We start from the raw sequence: 17,188 nt of genomic DNA on the forward strand, positions 1-17,188 counted from the left end.
GCCTGGTCTACAAAGTGAGTTCCAGGACAGGTAGGACCATTGCACAAAGAAATCCTGCCTTGAAGAAAAAAAAAAACCAAAATTAAAATAAATAAATGAATAAAAAGTTAAATATCTATTTTATTAAACATTATCCTAATGTCTTAGTACTCATTCTTATAACTTTCCTAACAATAAAGAATATTATAGAGTATCATTTACATTATAGCCAACATAGAACACTGAGTCACACCTAATCCCAAATTACTTTTAAATATTTTTGGATGATGGGAAAAGGTAAGTTAAAGTATTTCCCAACTATGCAGATACTTAATCTGTTTGCTTCAAACAAAGGGAAACGGCTCTACTGATTTGAGATGTCAAATGAAACTGCAAATAAGCAAATTTTGGAATGTAGGAGGCAGCACACAGGTGTGTATCATGAAAGGAAACAATACCCCTCTCAAAAAGCAACTCTTTTTTTTTTTTACTGTACATTAGTGAGTAGAATTTCCAACATAAGTCAAAAGCTTTAGCCTCTAAATATACCTAAAATGGTTTGCTTATTGGTGTGACAATTTTCACAAAATTAATCAGAGATAAAATAAATCTTAAAGAAACCCAAGGCAAACCTGTTTTACAATGCGGCCCCACATCTGGGGTCAGACAGCTGAAATGTTTATTTCGCACTACAGAAATCAAAGTTGCCGGTAGGTAGTCATGTACAACAGAGAGTTTGGTTGACAAATTATACTTACATATGTTTTCTTAGGCATAATCAGCAGCAACTGGAATAATTCAGATTTATTTATGGGACAGTAAGGCTGAAAAATACCCAGAGTCCACTAGCTTTGTCTGGTACACGGAAGAACCACCCTAGTGCAACAGTTTCCAGGAGGGACGACTGACGAGGGCATCAGAAAAGTGGCTTTGACTGGTGACAAGAACTGTGTCTCCGAAATCCTTTTCTTTATATGCGGCATCTGTACTTTCTGGGTTATTTCTCCACCCAATCATATTTACCTGTTGGTCCTTCAGGTACCCCACACCTTTACATCTCAAATTCTCTGAATGCCATTGTTTGAAGACCAAAGTTCTCAGTATAGAAGTCTGAGGGAAGACAGAGAAAGGTAAAGAGAACAAAGCCTCTTTGCCCGATCGCTGTCTAAACCCTTGAGCTTGTTGTGCTGTAGATACTAACATGCTTCTGTAGTGACACCTTTCTGATAAAAATATCAAAAGATTAAACTACATCAACAGACTCTGCCAGATGAACTGAAAATAGGATTTACAAGTACCCTAACATTCCACTTGTATTAAACCATCAGTCTGCTCCTTAAGGACTCGTTTCCAGAACATCAGAATTTGCTGTTAAACCTTTACATTTAATCATTTTACTATAAAAACAAAGTTCAAGATATTTAAGGTTCATAAACTTCTTGGGTCAAGCTGTTTTAGATAAAACAGACTGCACTGGCTACTGGACCTGACGTCACTGGGTAACCCTAAAATTGCTACAAAAGTTCCAGCTGTATGCCCTTGGTAAGGTAGGGTGACAACTCTGTGTGCTTTGTATCTCTTTTCATCCAAACTCGTTTATAAGATGCAAAGATTTTAACTATGCAATAAAGGTACATAATTTAAAACATTCTACAGAAATAACATTACCAGTAATTTACAATAAAAAAAAAAATCAGCCACGAAAAAGCCAAAGCTAAAAACAAGATTTTTACTATGAATCAGTGCTTCTATTACCCTTCTGAAAGAAGTGATATTTTAATGTGATGTAAAGGCAACATTGAAAGTTCATCTTTAAATTAACCACCTAATTTATCCCTAAAATTACAAAGAATCAGTCTTATACAGGTCAAGTTCAGTAAACTAACATGTTCTCTCAGCACAAAGCAGCACTAGAAAACAACAGGACAGATGGGAGCTGACTAGTTTTGTAGTGCCTGCTCCATCAGTGACAGACATCAGAAGATATCCATCCAGAGCACAGACACATTTAAAGACTAGGGCAAGAATGCATCACACTCTTAGCTGATAAATGTCCTTTGACTCTGGAACTTTCTAGTTTGAATGAAATGAATTTTTCAAAGTAAATAGGGTCATGTAAATTGGCTGCTTAAATAACATCATGATGAGGTATGGAAGTTCTAAATATCCCTTACATTCAGCAGGATTCACCAGAGATGTGCAACAGCTTGTCAGGGGCAACTCCCAGATAGCTTCTATACTTTGGGGTTACAATGAATTCTAGAAGAGTAGTCTAAAGAGATTTAGAAGGGTATGCTCTGAAACAGACGTGAGCATCTTTTCCTTCAGAATTCATTTTGAACAGAACATCATCAAGGAAAGCTCTTCTCTGATAGTGTGTCCCAACATTGAGCCAAAATGGCCAACTAGCACCAAGAAGTCGCATTGAACTCATTTGCAGTTCTCTTGGCAATTAAGCTTTCTTTGTTTTTTTCCCCTTCTAGTCCAAGCACAAATGTGGATCAGTGAACACAGTACTGGAAGCGCCATTTGCAGGTACATTACAGTCATCATTAAATAAGCAGGAGGTGGGCACTGTTTTTACTTGGGGAGGTAGGGTACTTATAGTAGGAGATGAAATAAAACCAGGGAACACTGAGGTTATTAGAAAAATGATCACTGCCCTTTTAGTCTAGAGGTCATATTGAGGAGACTGCTACGCTTTTAAAGGTAAGGTTGCTGCATTGCAGGATCATGTATGCAGCATGAATGCATTAGAATTGAGCTGCACTTGACTAAGGAAAAAAAGTTCCTAAGTAACATTTATATCTGTGTTATCTGCCAGTCACATAGAGGAAAAGCACCTAGGGTGAACTCCAATTACCAGGACCTTGATCAGGACCACAAAGCCTGAGTATCTTTTTTAATGCAGAAACACAGCCTCTCGTCACACTGGTTTAGAAAAAAGTGATGGGTTCTGTGTTCTTCTGACTCTTTAATCGAATTTTAGAACATGGTTTTACTAAGGACTTTTATCTTCATACCAGTGTTAAAACTCAACTACTTCCAAATCCTAAGAGACATAAAACCAAAGAGAAGCCATACACATTAATCTGTGCTCCTCTCCTTTCTGCTTTAAGGGAATCTGCCAAGTCAGTATCACATTTAAAAGTCAGAGTGTTAATTCTTCAGCATTCCTGACAACTAGAAGCACATTCACTGAAGGCTGAAGGTGAGGGAGGGATGGTTTAACTTTAATATCTGAAGAATGACTCCATTAGAGGAAAGAAAACCATCCCATCTCAATAAGGATTAATGCAAATTTGGCTAGAAAAAGCCACCAGGTACTCCAAGGGTTGGTTCACTGTGGAAGAACTCGAGAAGAGTACTCTGATGTATACACAAGTCTAAGTATCTCCCTTGTCCAAGCAGTTGTGTAAAATTCAAGATAAAGGTTTTAGTTTTATCTTTTAATGTCATTTTCCCCACTTTACGGAATGAGGGAAGAGTCCTCTTTTTTCCCCCACAAAAAAGGGAGCCACAAATATACGTGTATATATTCCCATGACTCTAATATAAGTGCGGATCTCCAAAGCTTAGGGATTTTTCCATAAGAGAGTGGGCCGTTCTGGTTACCCTTGTAATAAAAGGGTATTCCACCACAGAGAGCCAGAGGTTTTCCAGATGTGTGTAAGAGAGCAGGTGCGCAAGGCAAGCAAATGAGCGCAAACAGTATTATGGAAAACATTTGAGAAATTAGCTCCATGAGGACTGTGGGCTCCACAAGAGGACTTGACTGGGTAGCCTGGTCTGACACAGGAACAAGAAAGCAGAGGGTTGCTTCAAAGCTGGAAACCTTCCATAGGCGCCTCACACTGCTGGAAGATGTACTGCTGCTGGCTAAGGTCAACCTGGGGAGTGATGCTGCTGTCCTCATCTTCGGTCCCAAAGTAATGCTCAATAAGATCAAAGGCCTTTTGATAGATCTCCTGGTTTTCATGACTCTGCAAGAACTCTATTTTATCCAGACCTAAAATGAAGAATAAAGAATCGTTCTTGAAAATCCCAGTAACTACATCTTCAAGTCTACTTTGATGTAAACATTCTCACATTATCTTGTATTGCACAGCTGTAGAGAAGTGATTACTACTATTACATCTGAATGTTAATATCTTAATTAGCATCTTAGTAACAATTTCTCTAACAGTCACTTTATCACCCAGTACCTACTATATTCACGTCTTCTGATGACTACGTCTATTTCCTAACTCTTAGCCAGAAGTTGCTCCAGTCAAAGCATCTTACCATATGCTTCTTCAATCAAAGCACAGTAAGGGTTAATGCCTGAGCCATTCCTTTTGGCTTCTTGTTCTCCAAGCCTCAGAATGTTTTCCAAGCCATTGAGGGCAACCTGTACAATCTTTGAGTCCATGACAGTGAGGAGATCACAGAGTGGCTTGATACAACCAAGTTCTACTAGGTACCTGAATCAATAAAAAGCACAATTTAGTAATACAAAATAATTCTGTTAGACTTTCATCAAACTGTGAAGCATCATCTTCAAGCTTATAGAAATAAAAATAAACTGTCAACTATAGTACTTTAGGGCGGAAAGAATTTATTTGGCTTACACATCCCGATTATAGCCCATTACTGAGGGAGACTACTTTAGGATGCTTCTGCACACTATAAATATGTATTGTTTGTTTCCACTGGTTAACATTAAAAGCTTTTTGACCAATGCATAGCGAGGCAGGACAGGGTTAGGAGGAACAATCAAACTGAGGACTCAGGTGGGGAGGAAGGAAGAGAGAGACACAAGCTGCTGCCCAAGAAACAACGTGCCAGCAGACCAGTAAAAGTCATAGCCACACGACAATACATAGATTAACATGCATTAATTAACACATATTAATAATTAATTAAAATGGGTTAAATTAAATATAAGAGCTAGTTAGTAATAGGCCTGAACTACAGGCCAAACAGTTTGCAATTAATAAAATTTTTGTGTGATTAGGACATGGAAGCACTGCCTCTGTTTGAAGGAGACCTCAAGCGGGGCCACAGACCACTTATAGCTGGCTTTTACCATACCTCCCAGGACCACAGTAGGCTGGACCCTCCCCCATCAATCTTAAATTAATCAAGAAAATGCTCCACAGGTTTGCCTATAGACCAAGGCAATGAAAGCATTATTTCAACTAGCTTATCTCAAGCAGACAGAGAAACTGACACAATGGGAGTGGTGTCACATGATTTTAGTCTCAGAATTAAGGAAGGTGAGCTGGAGGCCACACTGGTCTACACGTGGAGTTAAAGCCAGCCACGGCTACATAGTAAGATCCTGCCTCAAAATCATTAACGATTGTATTTCATCACTAAGCACCAAAAAAATCCAAACAAAAACAAAACAAAAAACACAAATTGAGTTATCTAATAACATCCCCCCTTTCATAATTTTTGTACTTTTTTTTAAAAGAATTCTTCTCATCTGTATGAGTGACTTATCAAAATAAGTTTTGTTTATTTCTTCTTTCTTTTGGATTACTTTTGATGCAGGATTTCTCTGGGTAGCCCTAGCTATCCTTGAACTCTTGAACCAGGTGACCTCAAACACAAGAGATCTGTACAAGCATGCACCACCGCTGCTCAGTTCTTTCTCCATTTTTCACATGGGCAGTATTCCAAGATGCATGTTTTACATGTATATGGGTACACTTAGGGGATGTGGACATACATGTGTCCACGTGAAGGCAGGAACACAAGGTTGATGTCAGAAATAACCCTGATGATTCTTCCACATTATTCATCAAAGCAGGTGCCTCACCCCAACAGAGCCTACTGATGTGGCAAGTTAACTAGCAAGGACGCCCGGGGTATGATCTCTGTCTTGTGAGGCTGGACGTACGGCTGGACTGCCAGACTTATGCAGCACTTACTTGATGCAGAACCAGGGTTTTAACCACTAAGCTATCTATCTCCTTTACCTCTAGCAGTACATATAGTTTTGATAGTTAATGTTGGCATTATTTCTGTATGTACTCACACTTCTCAAATACAAATTGTGTGAACTAAGAATGAAGCAAATGGAAGAACTCTATAGCTGTATTTCTTTTAACTCCAGCAAGATTAACATGTAATCTGGAATAAGTACAATGGACACGAGCTATAGATTAGTAAAACTTGTATATGTGAATAATGCCACTGTGGAACTTGGTACTAGTCTTTTATCTATTTTCTTTCTACACTACTCCAAACTGAAAATACATAGGTAAATCTCCAGAAGGGGAGAGAGAACACATAAAATTACTAACATTATATGGTAAAGAGGGATATCACTGCTGATGACATGGAGATTAAGAAAATCAAAATCCCTTCTTTATTATTAAAAAAACACCTCCCTGCAAACTAAGGATAAAGGGAATATGATAAAGAGCCTTAACAAGAACTTTTCAGCTAACATCATATTGAGAACAAAGATATGGAATTAGGGAAGGGGTACTCTCTACTCCTATCCTATTGCACACTACACATGATCCCAAACAGTATGCTTTTTAAAATATATATAAAAAGGAATGGAAGAAAACTCTTCTTTCATTATTGTCTATATGGAGGAGAAATACACAACAAACAAACAAAAAACCAAAAAACTGGCCCAGACAGGCCTGGATAATAAGTAGAGAAAGAGTCCATTATATAAGGCATAACAGAAAGCTAATTCACAAATTTAACTTTTATACGCTAGTAATGAGCAGTTAGGACTCTGAAATTAAAAACCACTATAGTAGAAAACAGTATAAATCTGTTGGGGCACAATGATGTACACCTTGAATCCCAGAACTCTAGAAGCAGAAAGGCAACTCCTTGAGTTTCAGACCAGTCTGATCTATAGAGCAAGTTCCAAGACAGTCAGGACTACACAGAAAAAACTCCATCTTAAAAAAAAAAAAAAGACACAAAACAAAACAAAAACCTAAATATGAAGGGCTGCAGAGATGGCTCAGCAGTTAAGAATGATGTTGCTTTTCCAAAGAACCCAAGATCTCTTCCCAACACCCACACCTGGAAGCTCACAACTGCTTGAACTCCAGCTCTATGAAATATGAAGGCCTCTTCCGACCTCCATGAACACCTAAGAACACGAGGCAAACACAAAGAGACAGCGAGAAAAAGACAGATATACACAAATGTACACACATATAAATCTTTTATAAAAACTGAAAGAGAGAGAGGAAAGACGAGTGTTAAAAATTCAAGGTAGAGGTCGCAGAGATGGCTCAGTCGCTAAGAGCACTTGCTACTCTTACAGAGTTTACTTCCCATCACTCTGTCAGGTAGCTCACAACTACCTCTAACTCTAGTTCTCAGATCTGGTTTGTCTAGCCTTCCAGGTACTGGCATTTATGTACACACACACACACACACACATATGAATTAGAACAGCTTTTAAAATAACACTTAAAAAGACTAAATGTACTTCTGAGTCTAATTATAGCACTGAAAACAATTTCTCAAAGGGCCAGACTTAATTGTTCATAGTCAAGAAGTTCATTTCTTAGTGATCAAGAAAATCAATCTTTTCTTTTTAGGTTATGTGTTGGGAATAGGATGAAGAGGATAACTTGATTTCCTTTAATTTACAAAACACTACCTAGGTGGTACTTACTTGATCTGCTCAGCTGACCCTCCAGAAGTTGCATTTGTGATGGCCCAAGCAGCTTCTTTTCTTGTTCGGAATTCAGCGGTTTGCAATATACTAATAAGAGCTGGGAACATATTAGCATCTATCACAGTCTGCAATTGAAAAAGAAGTTAAAAGAACAAGAAAGTTACACTATTTGTGAAATATCACTGAAGGTCATTATAAGTTGCTTTGTTTCAGTTTGGCTTCTGAAACCAGATCTCACTAAATAGCTCTGTTTAGCCTGGTGATGGAGATTCCAAAAAAAGCAATGATTTTTTAAAAATGAAACAAAGTCTTTAAGAGTACACACAGTCATAGATTAAAGGATTAAAGAAAAATAAGCCACATAACAATGGAATATACACGGACTCTAGATTATGTATATATTTATATTATTGTGTTTCCTTTGAATTTTTTGACTGAGTGAGCTAAGTACAGAGAGATATTTCATTGTATGGGCTGCTAAGCTAAACCAACATATATACTTAAAGATATCTTGACTTCAAAATTTGAGTCTAAGGATTTGTTGCTTTGGAAAACAGGTTCTGCATTTGTTTCCACAGAGGATGAGAACCTGTGGATTCCTTCCAGACTAATGTGGTTGTATGGAACAAGACCCCCTGAAAGGTCTCCATTAACCCCTAAAATTACTTTGCCCAACAAAAAGCAGAAAGCAGTTTGGAGAGAACTACACCTAAATTCCCTAAATGATTGTTTATAAATGTTTGTTTACACTTAAAGGGGGATATAAGATAGAGATGCATATTTTGCATTGGTATGGATCTTGGTTTACTGATACAAATTTAAGGTCAATTTTGTTATATGTAAATTTCTGCTCTTGATTAAGGTACTCTGTTTCTGCAGCTCATTTTAAAATGTAATGTATAATTAAGAAATACAGGTTAGGCCGGGCGATGGTGGCGCACGCCTTTAATCCCAGCACTTGGGAGGCAGAGGCAGGTGGATCTCTGTGAGTTCGAGACCAGCCTGGTCTACAGAGCTAGTTCCAGGACAGGCTCCAAAGCCACAGAGAAACCCTGTCTCAAAAAAAAAAAAAAGAAAAAAAAAAAAGAAATACAGGTTAACGAATAATCATCAATAATAGTCAAACTTTTAGTCATCTTAGGTTTTCTAGATGTATAAATAAATTTCAGATGGATAGATGTCTTCAAATCTTTCAAAGACTAACAGAATATGGCATTTAAAATATTTTTAGAACTTAGGACTTTTCATGACAAAGAGACACATCTGTTCCTGGCAGCATCAATCTACTTCAAGAAGAAGATGGGCATCTAAGAGGCTATGGAGCTTGTTAGCATTTGGGGAAGAAACGGCTCTTGCCTGGACAGCCTGATGATATGCTGTATAAACTGGACACATAGGACCCACAGAAAAATGACTGCTGAACTTGCCTAAAGGTAAGACAGTCCTTTGGGTAACTATCCAGACAATAAGATGTCTCTGTCAATTCTAGAGTTTTGGAAGTTGCTTATAAAGCACTTACTGTTTACTTAGGTATATCCTTCTGGAGTCTTTGATGGAATCGAAGAATAGTTACAATTATAGTTTTCCTTAGTTATGATAAAAGATAAAGTAAATATAAATATTGTAACTATAATCCTTGCTTGATAACTGTTTTATGTAATTTTACTCTGTTAAAGTTAAAACCTTCCTTTTTATTTAAACAGAAAATGGGAGGTGATGTGGGATTGCCATCTGTATATGTGTTGTTTTTATTAGTTAATGTGATAGGGCAGAATTAGAGCTAGGTGGAAAAACTAAACTGAATACTGGGAGAAAGGAAGCGGAGTCAGACACTGGAGGAACCTTGCTGGTAGGCCACCATAGGCCACGACCTAGTGGTGATGCACAGATTAATAGAAATGGGTTAATTTAAGATGTAAGAGCTAGCTAGAAATATGCACAAGCTAACAGGCCAAGCAGTGATTTAATTAACAGTTTCTGTATGACTATTTCAGGTCTGGGTGCCCAGGAACAAACAAGCAGTATCTGACTACAGTATGGAACTTGTTATGTAGACCAGGCTAGCCCTCAACTCAGAGTTCCATCTGTCTCTGTCTCTAAGTGCTGGGATTAAAAAGAATAACTTCTGAACTAACTTGACAAATGATGTTTGTTTTTCCTACTGCCATTTTTAAATTTTTACTTTATTTATTATTAATGTGTATGTGAGAATGAATAGGCCTAGCACTGGCTTTCTCTTTCTATCATGGGCTCTGTACTATAGCTAATATTACTATTATGGAGGAGCTTGTGGTTTTAAGTCTCATCAGGGCAGAAAAGATGGTTTAGTGGATAAAAGTGCTTGCCACAGTACTGACAAACAGTTCTAATTTCTAGAAGCCACTGGAAACGTAAAATGTGATAGCAAGCTCAAAATGAAAGTCTCAGGATTTGCCTACCTGTGTATGACTCAAACATATACACAATAAATAAATAAATAAATAAATATTTAATGCCCTGAGCCAGAAAATGTTGACACATGCTTTAATTGCAATACTCAAGAGGGAGAAGCAGACAGATCTCTGCGAATGTGATCCTAACCCTAGTCTACATAACAAGCTTCAGGCTAGCCAGGGCTACACACTGAGACCCTGTCTCAAAAAAATCCAAGGTTTCTTATTAATGGAATACTTTTACTAAATTCCACTTACATATTATTACTAGTCTGCCTCATATACTTTCTTTATGCTTGAAACTGGCCCAAAAACCTAGCATAGGTTTGTATAATTTCTCCTATCAAAAAAAAAGAAAAAGAGAGAGAGAGAGAAACTCTAGCCAGGCAGTGGTAGCACACACCTATAATCCCAGAACTCAGGAGGCAGAGGCAGACAGATCTCTGTGAGTTCGAGGCCAGTCTGGGCTACAGAGCAAGTTTTAGGACAGGTTCCAAAGCTACACAGAGAAACCCTGTGTTGCAAATAAATAAATAAATAGATTTGTGTGTGTGTGTGTGTGTGTGTGTGTGTGTGTGTGTGTGTGTGTGTGTGTGTTGGGGGGCTGGAGAGCACTGGCTGTTCTTCCAGAAGTCCTGAATTCAATTCCCAGCAACCACATGGTGGCTCACAACCATCTATTATGAGATCCGGTGCTCTCTTCTGGTCTGCAGGCAGAACACTGTAGACTTAATAGATAAATAAATCTTTAAAAAAAAAAAAAAAACAGAAAAAGAAAAAAAGAGAAATTCTGCAAAGAGCATATTTAAAGAAAACAGACCCTCCTAGGCCTGGTGGTATACATTTTTAATCCTGGCACTCAGAAAATAAAGGAGGGCAGATCTCTATGATTTCTATGGACTCTAAAACAGTAAGTTCCAGGATAGATATTTAATACTCCATGAAAAATTTACAAACTCTAACACATGGGTTCACTGGAAAATATAGTTTAATAAGAAGTAAAGAAAACCTATTTCCATCAAAACATTTTGAAAACAGAGACCTTTTTATGGATCTCTGGTAAAATTATCAAACTTTAAAGGTAAAGAGAAAATGCATGGTCTAAGTATCAAAAAACAAACATCAGAAGAAAGAAAATTAAGATTGAAATAGTGACACAGGAAGTTGACAGTTTTAGAAGAAATTAGAAGACTATTTTAAAGACTGACCAAAACAACCTTACGCATCATTAAAAGAGACAGCTCAGCTGTTTACTGCTCTTTCAGAGGATCCAGGTTCACTTCCTAACACCCACAGATGGCTCACAACTTCCCTGTAACTTTAGTTCCAGGAGATCCAATGCCCTCTTCTGGTCTCTAAGCACAGCATGCACATGACACACATACAGTTAAACAGGCATATACACTTAAACAATAATAAAGTTTTTTGAAAATGTATCTCACACACAGGGATTAAAAAAATGCAGGCACTCTGGCATTACCTGGATCTGTGCCCTATTTCCGGCTGTAATATTAGATATTGTCCAACAGGCTTCCTTTTTGATAGATTCCTTGGGGCTACTCAGTAAGTGCAGTAAACTCTGAAGAGCTGAGCAATTCAAAATTACCTAAAAGAAGAAAACAGGTTTTTCAGTTTTACTTATAGCATAGTTCCAAGTTTTGTTTGCTGAGGCAAGGTCTTATGAAGCACAGGTTGGCCTCAATGCATACTGGAAGAAGAACTTGAAATCCTGGATCTTCCTGTGTCCACTCCCCAAGGGGCAATAAGTAAACATTAATTCAACAAACTGTCTTGAAAAACAGAGAAACCCAGTTTCAAAAAAACAAAAAAATACAAACAAAAAAAATCCAAAACAAACTTATTTTACTACAATGTAGGAGGAAAAAAACTGGAATTCTAAAAATTAACTTTATATATATATTGCTTTTAAATTGTATTTATGAGGAGTATGTATGTATGTGGCTTGACTGTATCACAGTACACATGAGGTAAGAGAAAACTTTGTAGGAGTAGGGTGTGTCCTTTCATCGTGTGTCCTAGGAATCAAACTCAGTGGCAAGTGCCTTTACCATTTGAGCCAACGTACCAGTCTATTAAAATAATATTTAGTGCTAGTCTGAAATACATTAAAGACTATGAATCTGGTTTCACTATGTACATTCACAAACACTGTGCCTTGTGATAGTACACACCCATACTTAAGAACTTGGGAGACAAACAAGGGATGATCTTGAATTTTGAGCACAGCTTGATCATTACAGTCATACTTTGCTCTCAAAGCAAAACAAAACCTATAATACTCATCTACAATAATGTTAGTATTAAAAACTAACATGGGCTGGAGAGATGGTGGCTCTTACAGAGGACCCAGATTCAAACCCCAGCACCCACATGGTGGTTCACATCCATCCTCTACTCCAGTTTGAGGAGATATGATGCCTTCTGCTCGTCACAGGCACTAAGCTTACATGCTATAGACACATGCACACAAAACACTCACACATAAAATAAGATGAATAAATCTTTAAAAACATCTACAAATATAGGACAAGTACGGTGGAATACACCTTGAATCCCAGCACTTGGAAGGGAGAGGCAAGTGGATCTCTTCTGAATTCAAAGCCAGCTTTGGTTGTAGAAACTTTGAAAGATGGGAGGAAGCAGTTCATGGAGCTGTGTGTTTTGTCTGTTCTTTCCTCTATTTTCCAGCAGACTTAACATGGAAAAGCTCCTCTGTCACTTATTCTCAGAACCATAATATTCTGCTTTGTAACAGGCCCCAAATGCAGAACCAATTGACTACAAGTGGAACTATCAGAAACTGTAAGCCCAAACAAACTTTTTGGTGGTTCTTCATCTTCTTTTTTTTTTAGATTAATTTATTTATTATGTTGTTTTGTCCATGTGTATGCTTGCAAGTCACAAGAGGGCACCAGATCTCATCATATACAGTTGTGAACCACCAGGTGGTTGCTGGGAATTGAACTCAGGACCTCTGGAAGGACAGCCAGTGCTCTTTACCTCTAAACCATCTCTCCAGTCTGAGACAGGATTTTTCTATGTTGCCCTGGCTGTCCTCAAGCTCAGAGGACACCTGTCGCTGCCTCCCAAGTGCTGGGATTAAAACTGTACACCGCCACTTCCAGTTCAAATAACCTTTTAACTTTTTTAGGGAAGGTATTCTTCAGTGATGAGAAAAGTAATGTCCCTATAAATTATATAGTAATAATATAGTATGATTAGTGCACTTGTAAAAGATTACTACCTAAATTAAAGAGCTTGAGGTTCTAAAGAAGCTTTCCAAAGAAAACAATACTAATATAAAAAGCACAAAGAGTAAGACATTAGTAAAAAGAGTATAGATATAGGGGAGGTGGTGGCTAGGGCAGGGATGGTAGATGAAGGAAAAAAAAGTATGTGTTAAAACTCAGAGCTAAGAGTGGCCAGTCCAGTTAGTCAAAACTTAATGAACAAACAGGGCAAAAACAAAAAGCATGGGTGGGACAAGGAAGATGGCCAAAACTTTTTGTTGTGTGGGGGCAGGAATTGAACTCAGACTCACATATGTTAGGCATGTAATTTATCACTGAGTTGTATTTCAGCCCTATAAAGCTGCCCCCCAACCAAGTAAATACATTAACATGGTTCAAAATCTAAGACTGGCATTTGCCACGTTTGAATCTTAAAACTCATTTTAATGAAAGAATAAAAACCAACTCCAAAGCACTCTGACTTCCACATAGAAGCTATGGCACACACATGCACATCCATATACATACATAGACATACAGTATTTTAAAAATTCAGAATGTATAAAAATTGCATATGTAAGAAACTCCTTTCCCTTCTGTTCTGTTACTCTACTCCAACAGTCAAATTATTCTCAGAGATAATCCATGATATTAATTTTGTATGTGTGGTTCCAGAGGAATTTCAAACAAATACAACCAAATATATATTCTCTTTTCTCTCGCCTAAGACACCTACATCAAGTAATGTAAGGGATGATTAGTGACGAAGTAACAGGGCACAGTGAACGGCGAGAGTAGAGCCAAGCTAGAACATGTACTGCTGGCAGGGACACTATTAGAGCCAAATACTAAGACTAGAAACTAAAACGGGAGCAGATAAAGAGGGAGAAACAAGTTCCCTTGTAGGCAGAATAAACTAGAATTCAAACATTATAACTGTAAAGCTGACTGAAATACCTAACATATAACTCTCAATTCTTAAAGTCCATGCACAAAAGGGTAATGAATACAGGAATGAGGCTCAAGATCTGTTCCCTAGACAATTCCCACAAACACATGAGAACAGGAAACAGAGCTTCCTAAGTCAAAAAACTAAGTATTCTATACCATGGAAGCACAGAAAAAAAATTTGTATGACATCATCATCAATGCATTAGAAATGTGGAGGGAAAAATAAAACAGCTAAAATGATTCACTGTGGATGCATGCTTGTTATCAAAGTAGAATGGATATTGAGAACTATGATGGGCCTCTTCCTTACAAAAGCCTCAGCATACACCACAGAAGGGAGCTACCAGAAACGCGCTGCTGGAAAGCTTACCTGGTGTTCCTAAGATCCAATACAAATAAAAGCAGGGAGAAAACTGACTTAGGGAAAAATTATTTCATAAGGGAACCTACAATCGCTACAAGTCACAGGATGAAAGAGAAATACTAACGAAACTGAGGACAGCAAAACAGTGTCAGTCATTCTTAACAATACAGAATTCAATATAACAGAACTGTGCTCACAAAGCTCAAGGGATTCACTTTAGGAAAACGTTAGCATGCGTTCATACCTGTGTCTGAATATCATCCCCTGTGACAATGTTTCCCACAGCCCGCAAAGCAGGAGACACCACTTTATAATCATTATGCCTGCAACCATTAAAAAAAGAGAAAGAGAGATGCTAGAGTCAACAGTTGTATCCAGAATCATTTTTTAGGGGATGAAATCCAAAATAAGCATATGTGATTCAATTTTAGAACAGAAAGGTACTTTATGACTATGGCTATTTAGGGAACTTAGCATGGTGGCAGAATTGACCATTACCTAGAAAAGCAATCTTTTTCCCTTATTTTTAAATAAATTTCATCCTAGTAATCTTTCCCAGGTACTCTAGCACTGAATTCCATTTTTCTCTAATTCTATAGCCCCTCTCCTCTTTTCTTGGTCTCCTGGAGCTGCTGAGATGACTGGGAAGCACAGGTGACATTTATGCACTGCTCACATTCTGAAAATGCTATGTCAACAGTTCAGCTATCTTAAAAACCAAAGTCAGATTTACACTTCAAATGTTTTTCTGTTTCACTAACCTACAAGGCAATCTTTATGGTAAAAAAGCTGTCCACAAAGCCTCCTACGTATCTGGGAGGACAGATAGTAAGTATAGATTTCAGGGTATACAAAGCAATAGCCCTGTAACTCTCCTCTAAGACCCTATTCTCTTCCTCCACATTTAAGATCTAATGATTAAAATGAAACATGTAGTAATCTTAACTTAAGGACAAAGGTGATTGTTTTCAAGATCTTGAATTCTTTGAACCCCAGTAGCACCATGTTGCCTTTAACTTGTACCAATACTACACTAGTGGTCTGCAACCAGTCTGTAACTAGCTATAATCCCAGTAATTATACACTTATCAATTTCATATCATGTTTGAGACACTGTCTCTACAAATGGTTTGTACACCAATCAAGTTCACGTTGCTTATAACTGTACTATTTGTTATGATATTGTGTCTATATTTTCTTCTAAGTATTAACTAAAGATTTGATTAATACAGTCTAAAATTACTTATGCCATAAGTAAATAAATCTTCCATGCTATCACCAAAAGCATTACAAAAACAGGATTCAAAGTCTGATGTCAGTCTGGTGTTTTCCTTTAATGAGAAAGTAAAAAATGGCATTTTACCATAGAAATATGCCTTTGGTGTCTAGTATCTGACCTTAGGCCTTCCAGTATGGGATGAACAACAGAGACAGAATTACATAGGCAGAGCTTTCCAAATAATTCTGCTAAAGGGCTAATAATGGCAGAGGTATAATAGATTCTTCACTAAATCTCAAAGCAAACCAAAACATGGCATCATAATAAAGAAGAGACAATCGGCCAGTGCACAATAAATCAATAAAACGTACAACCAAAGCACTAGAAATATGGAAAATAGCAGAGTATATAAGTTAGTACCAGCTGCTAGCTTGACACAGTCTAGAGCCATCTACTTAAGACTAAACTGAGGGACGGCCCAAATCAGACTGTGGCCATGTCTGTGAGGGACTGTCATAGCTGACGACTGACATGAGAGGGCAGGGCCCAGCGACCCCATGATAAGCTGGTGGAGCATGAGCTGGGAGCAAAGCAGAGAACAAGGCAGGAAGCTCGTTCATAGTTCTGGTTCATAGTTCATCTATAGTTTCTACTTCAGCTCCTTCCCTGGATTCCCTCAGTGACAGACTGTGACCTGGAAGTGAGAGTCAAGTAAATCTCTTCCTCCTCTAAGCTGTTTTCAGTGTGGTTTATCACAGACACACTTTCTTGAAGATCATCTTACATCAGAAGCTCCACAAGTCTCCTACATACTCCTGCATCGATGACTGCTTGAATTTTATCATTGGGTCCATCTGACAGGTATGAGAGGGCCCAGCAGGCATCGGCCAGCACGTCAGTGTCACTGACAAACAGCAGCCAAGAAAGGACATTCAGACAGGGAGAAACCTAGAAAAGAAAAGATGAGTAGAAACTCAACAGAAACAAACTGAAGTAAGACTATGACTCTCAGGAAGCCTATCAGGCAAACACTTGGTGAGTCACCGAGTGGTTTACATGTCAAGCGTTTGAAGGACATTTCAATCTCTGGCAATGTGGCCAGTACTTATTCAGTTTTCTGAGTTGAGGTGGTCAGAACCCAATGAAAATGATTTCAGGAAAAAAAATGCTGTGTATTAATCCTTAAATTAGAATTCTTTGTTACAGTACACACTTACAAAAAGAAAGTAGAGGAACTTTCAAAGATACTACAGCAGAGAAATTCTGCTATAGAACTTTGTTATTAACAAAAACTGCTATGGTTCTAAGAGTGATATAGAGCTTCATACTGGGAGTTAGAAATTA

The 17,188-nt window shown here is 37.8% G+C and overlaps 1 protein-coding gene across 1 annotated transcript in view; it reads right to left on the reverse strand.

Annotated features, from left to right (window-relative positions):
• Positions 1–614: 614 nt before the first annotated feature.
• Kpna1 (karyopherin subunit alpha 1) overlaps positions 615–17,188 on the reverse strand; it is a 72,683-nt gene continuing 56,109 nt past the window's right edge. The window contains exons 9-14 of the mRNA XM_075965097.1: positions 16,629–16,792; positions 14,870–14,948; positions 11,540–11,665; positions 7,625–7,752; positions 4,264–4,442; positions 615–3,988 (exon numbers count right to left, since the gene is read on the reverse strand). Of these exons, the coding sequence (XP_075821212.1) occupies positions 3,801–3,988; positions 4,264–4,442; positions 7,625–7,752; positions 11,540–11,665; positions 14,870–14,948; positions 16,629–16,792 (864 nt within the window). The 3' untranslated portion in view covers positions 615–3,800. The remainder of the gene's footprint in view (positions 3,989–4,263; positions 4,443–7,624; positions 7,753–11,539; positions 11,666–14,869; positions 14,949–16,628; positions 16,793–17,188) is intronic.

This window comes from Microtus pennsylvanicus, chromosome 1 (assembly GCF_037038515.1).
Source record: "Microtus pennsylvanicus isolate mMicPen1 chromosome 1, mMicPen1.hap1, whole genome shotgun sequence".
In the NCBI taxonomy this organism is placed as follows: Eukaryota; Metazoa; Chordata; class Mammalia; order Rodentia; family Cricetidae; genus Microtus; species Microtus pennsylvanicus.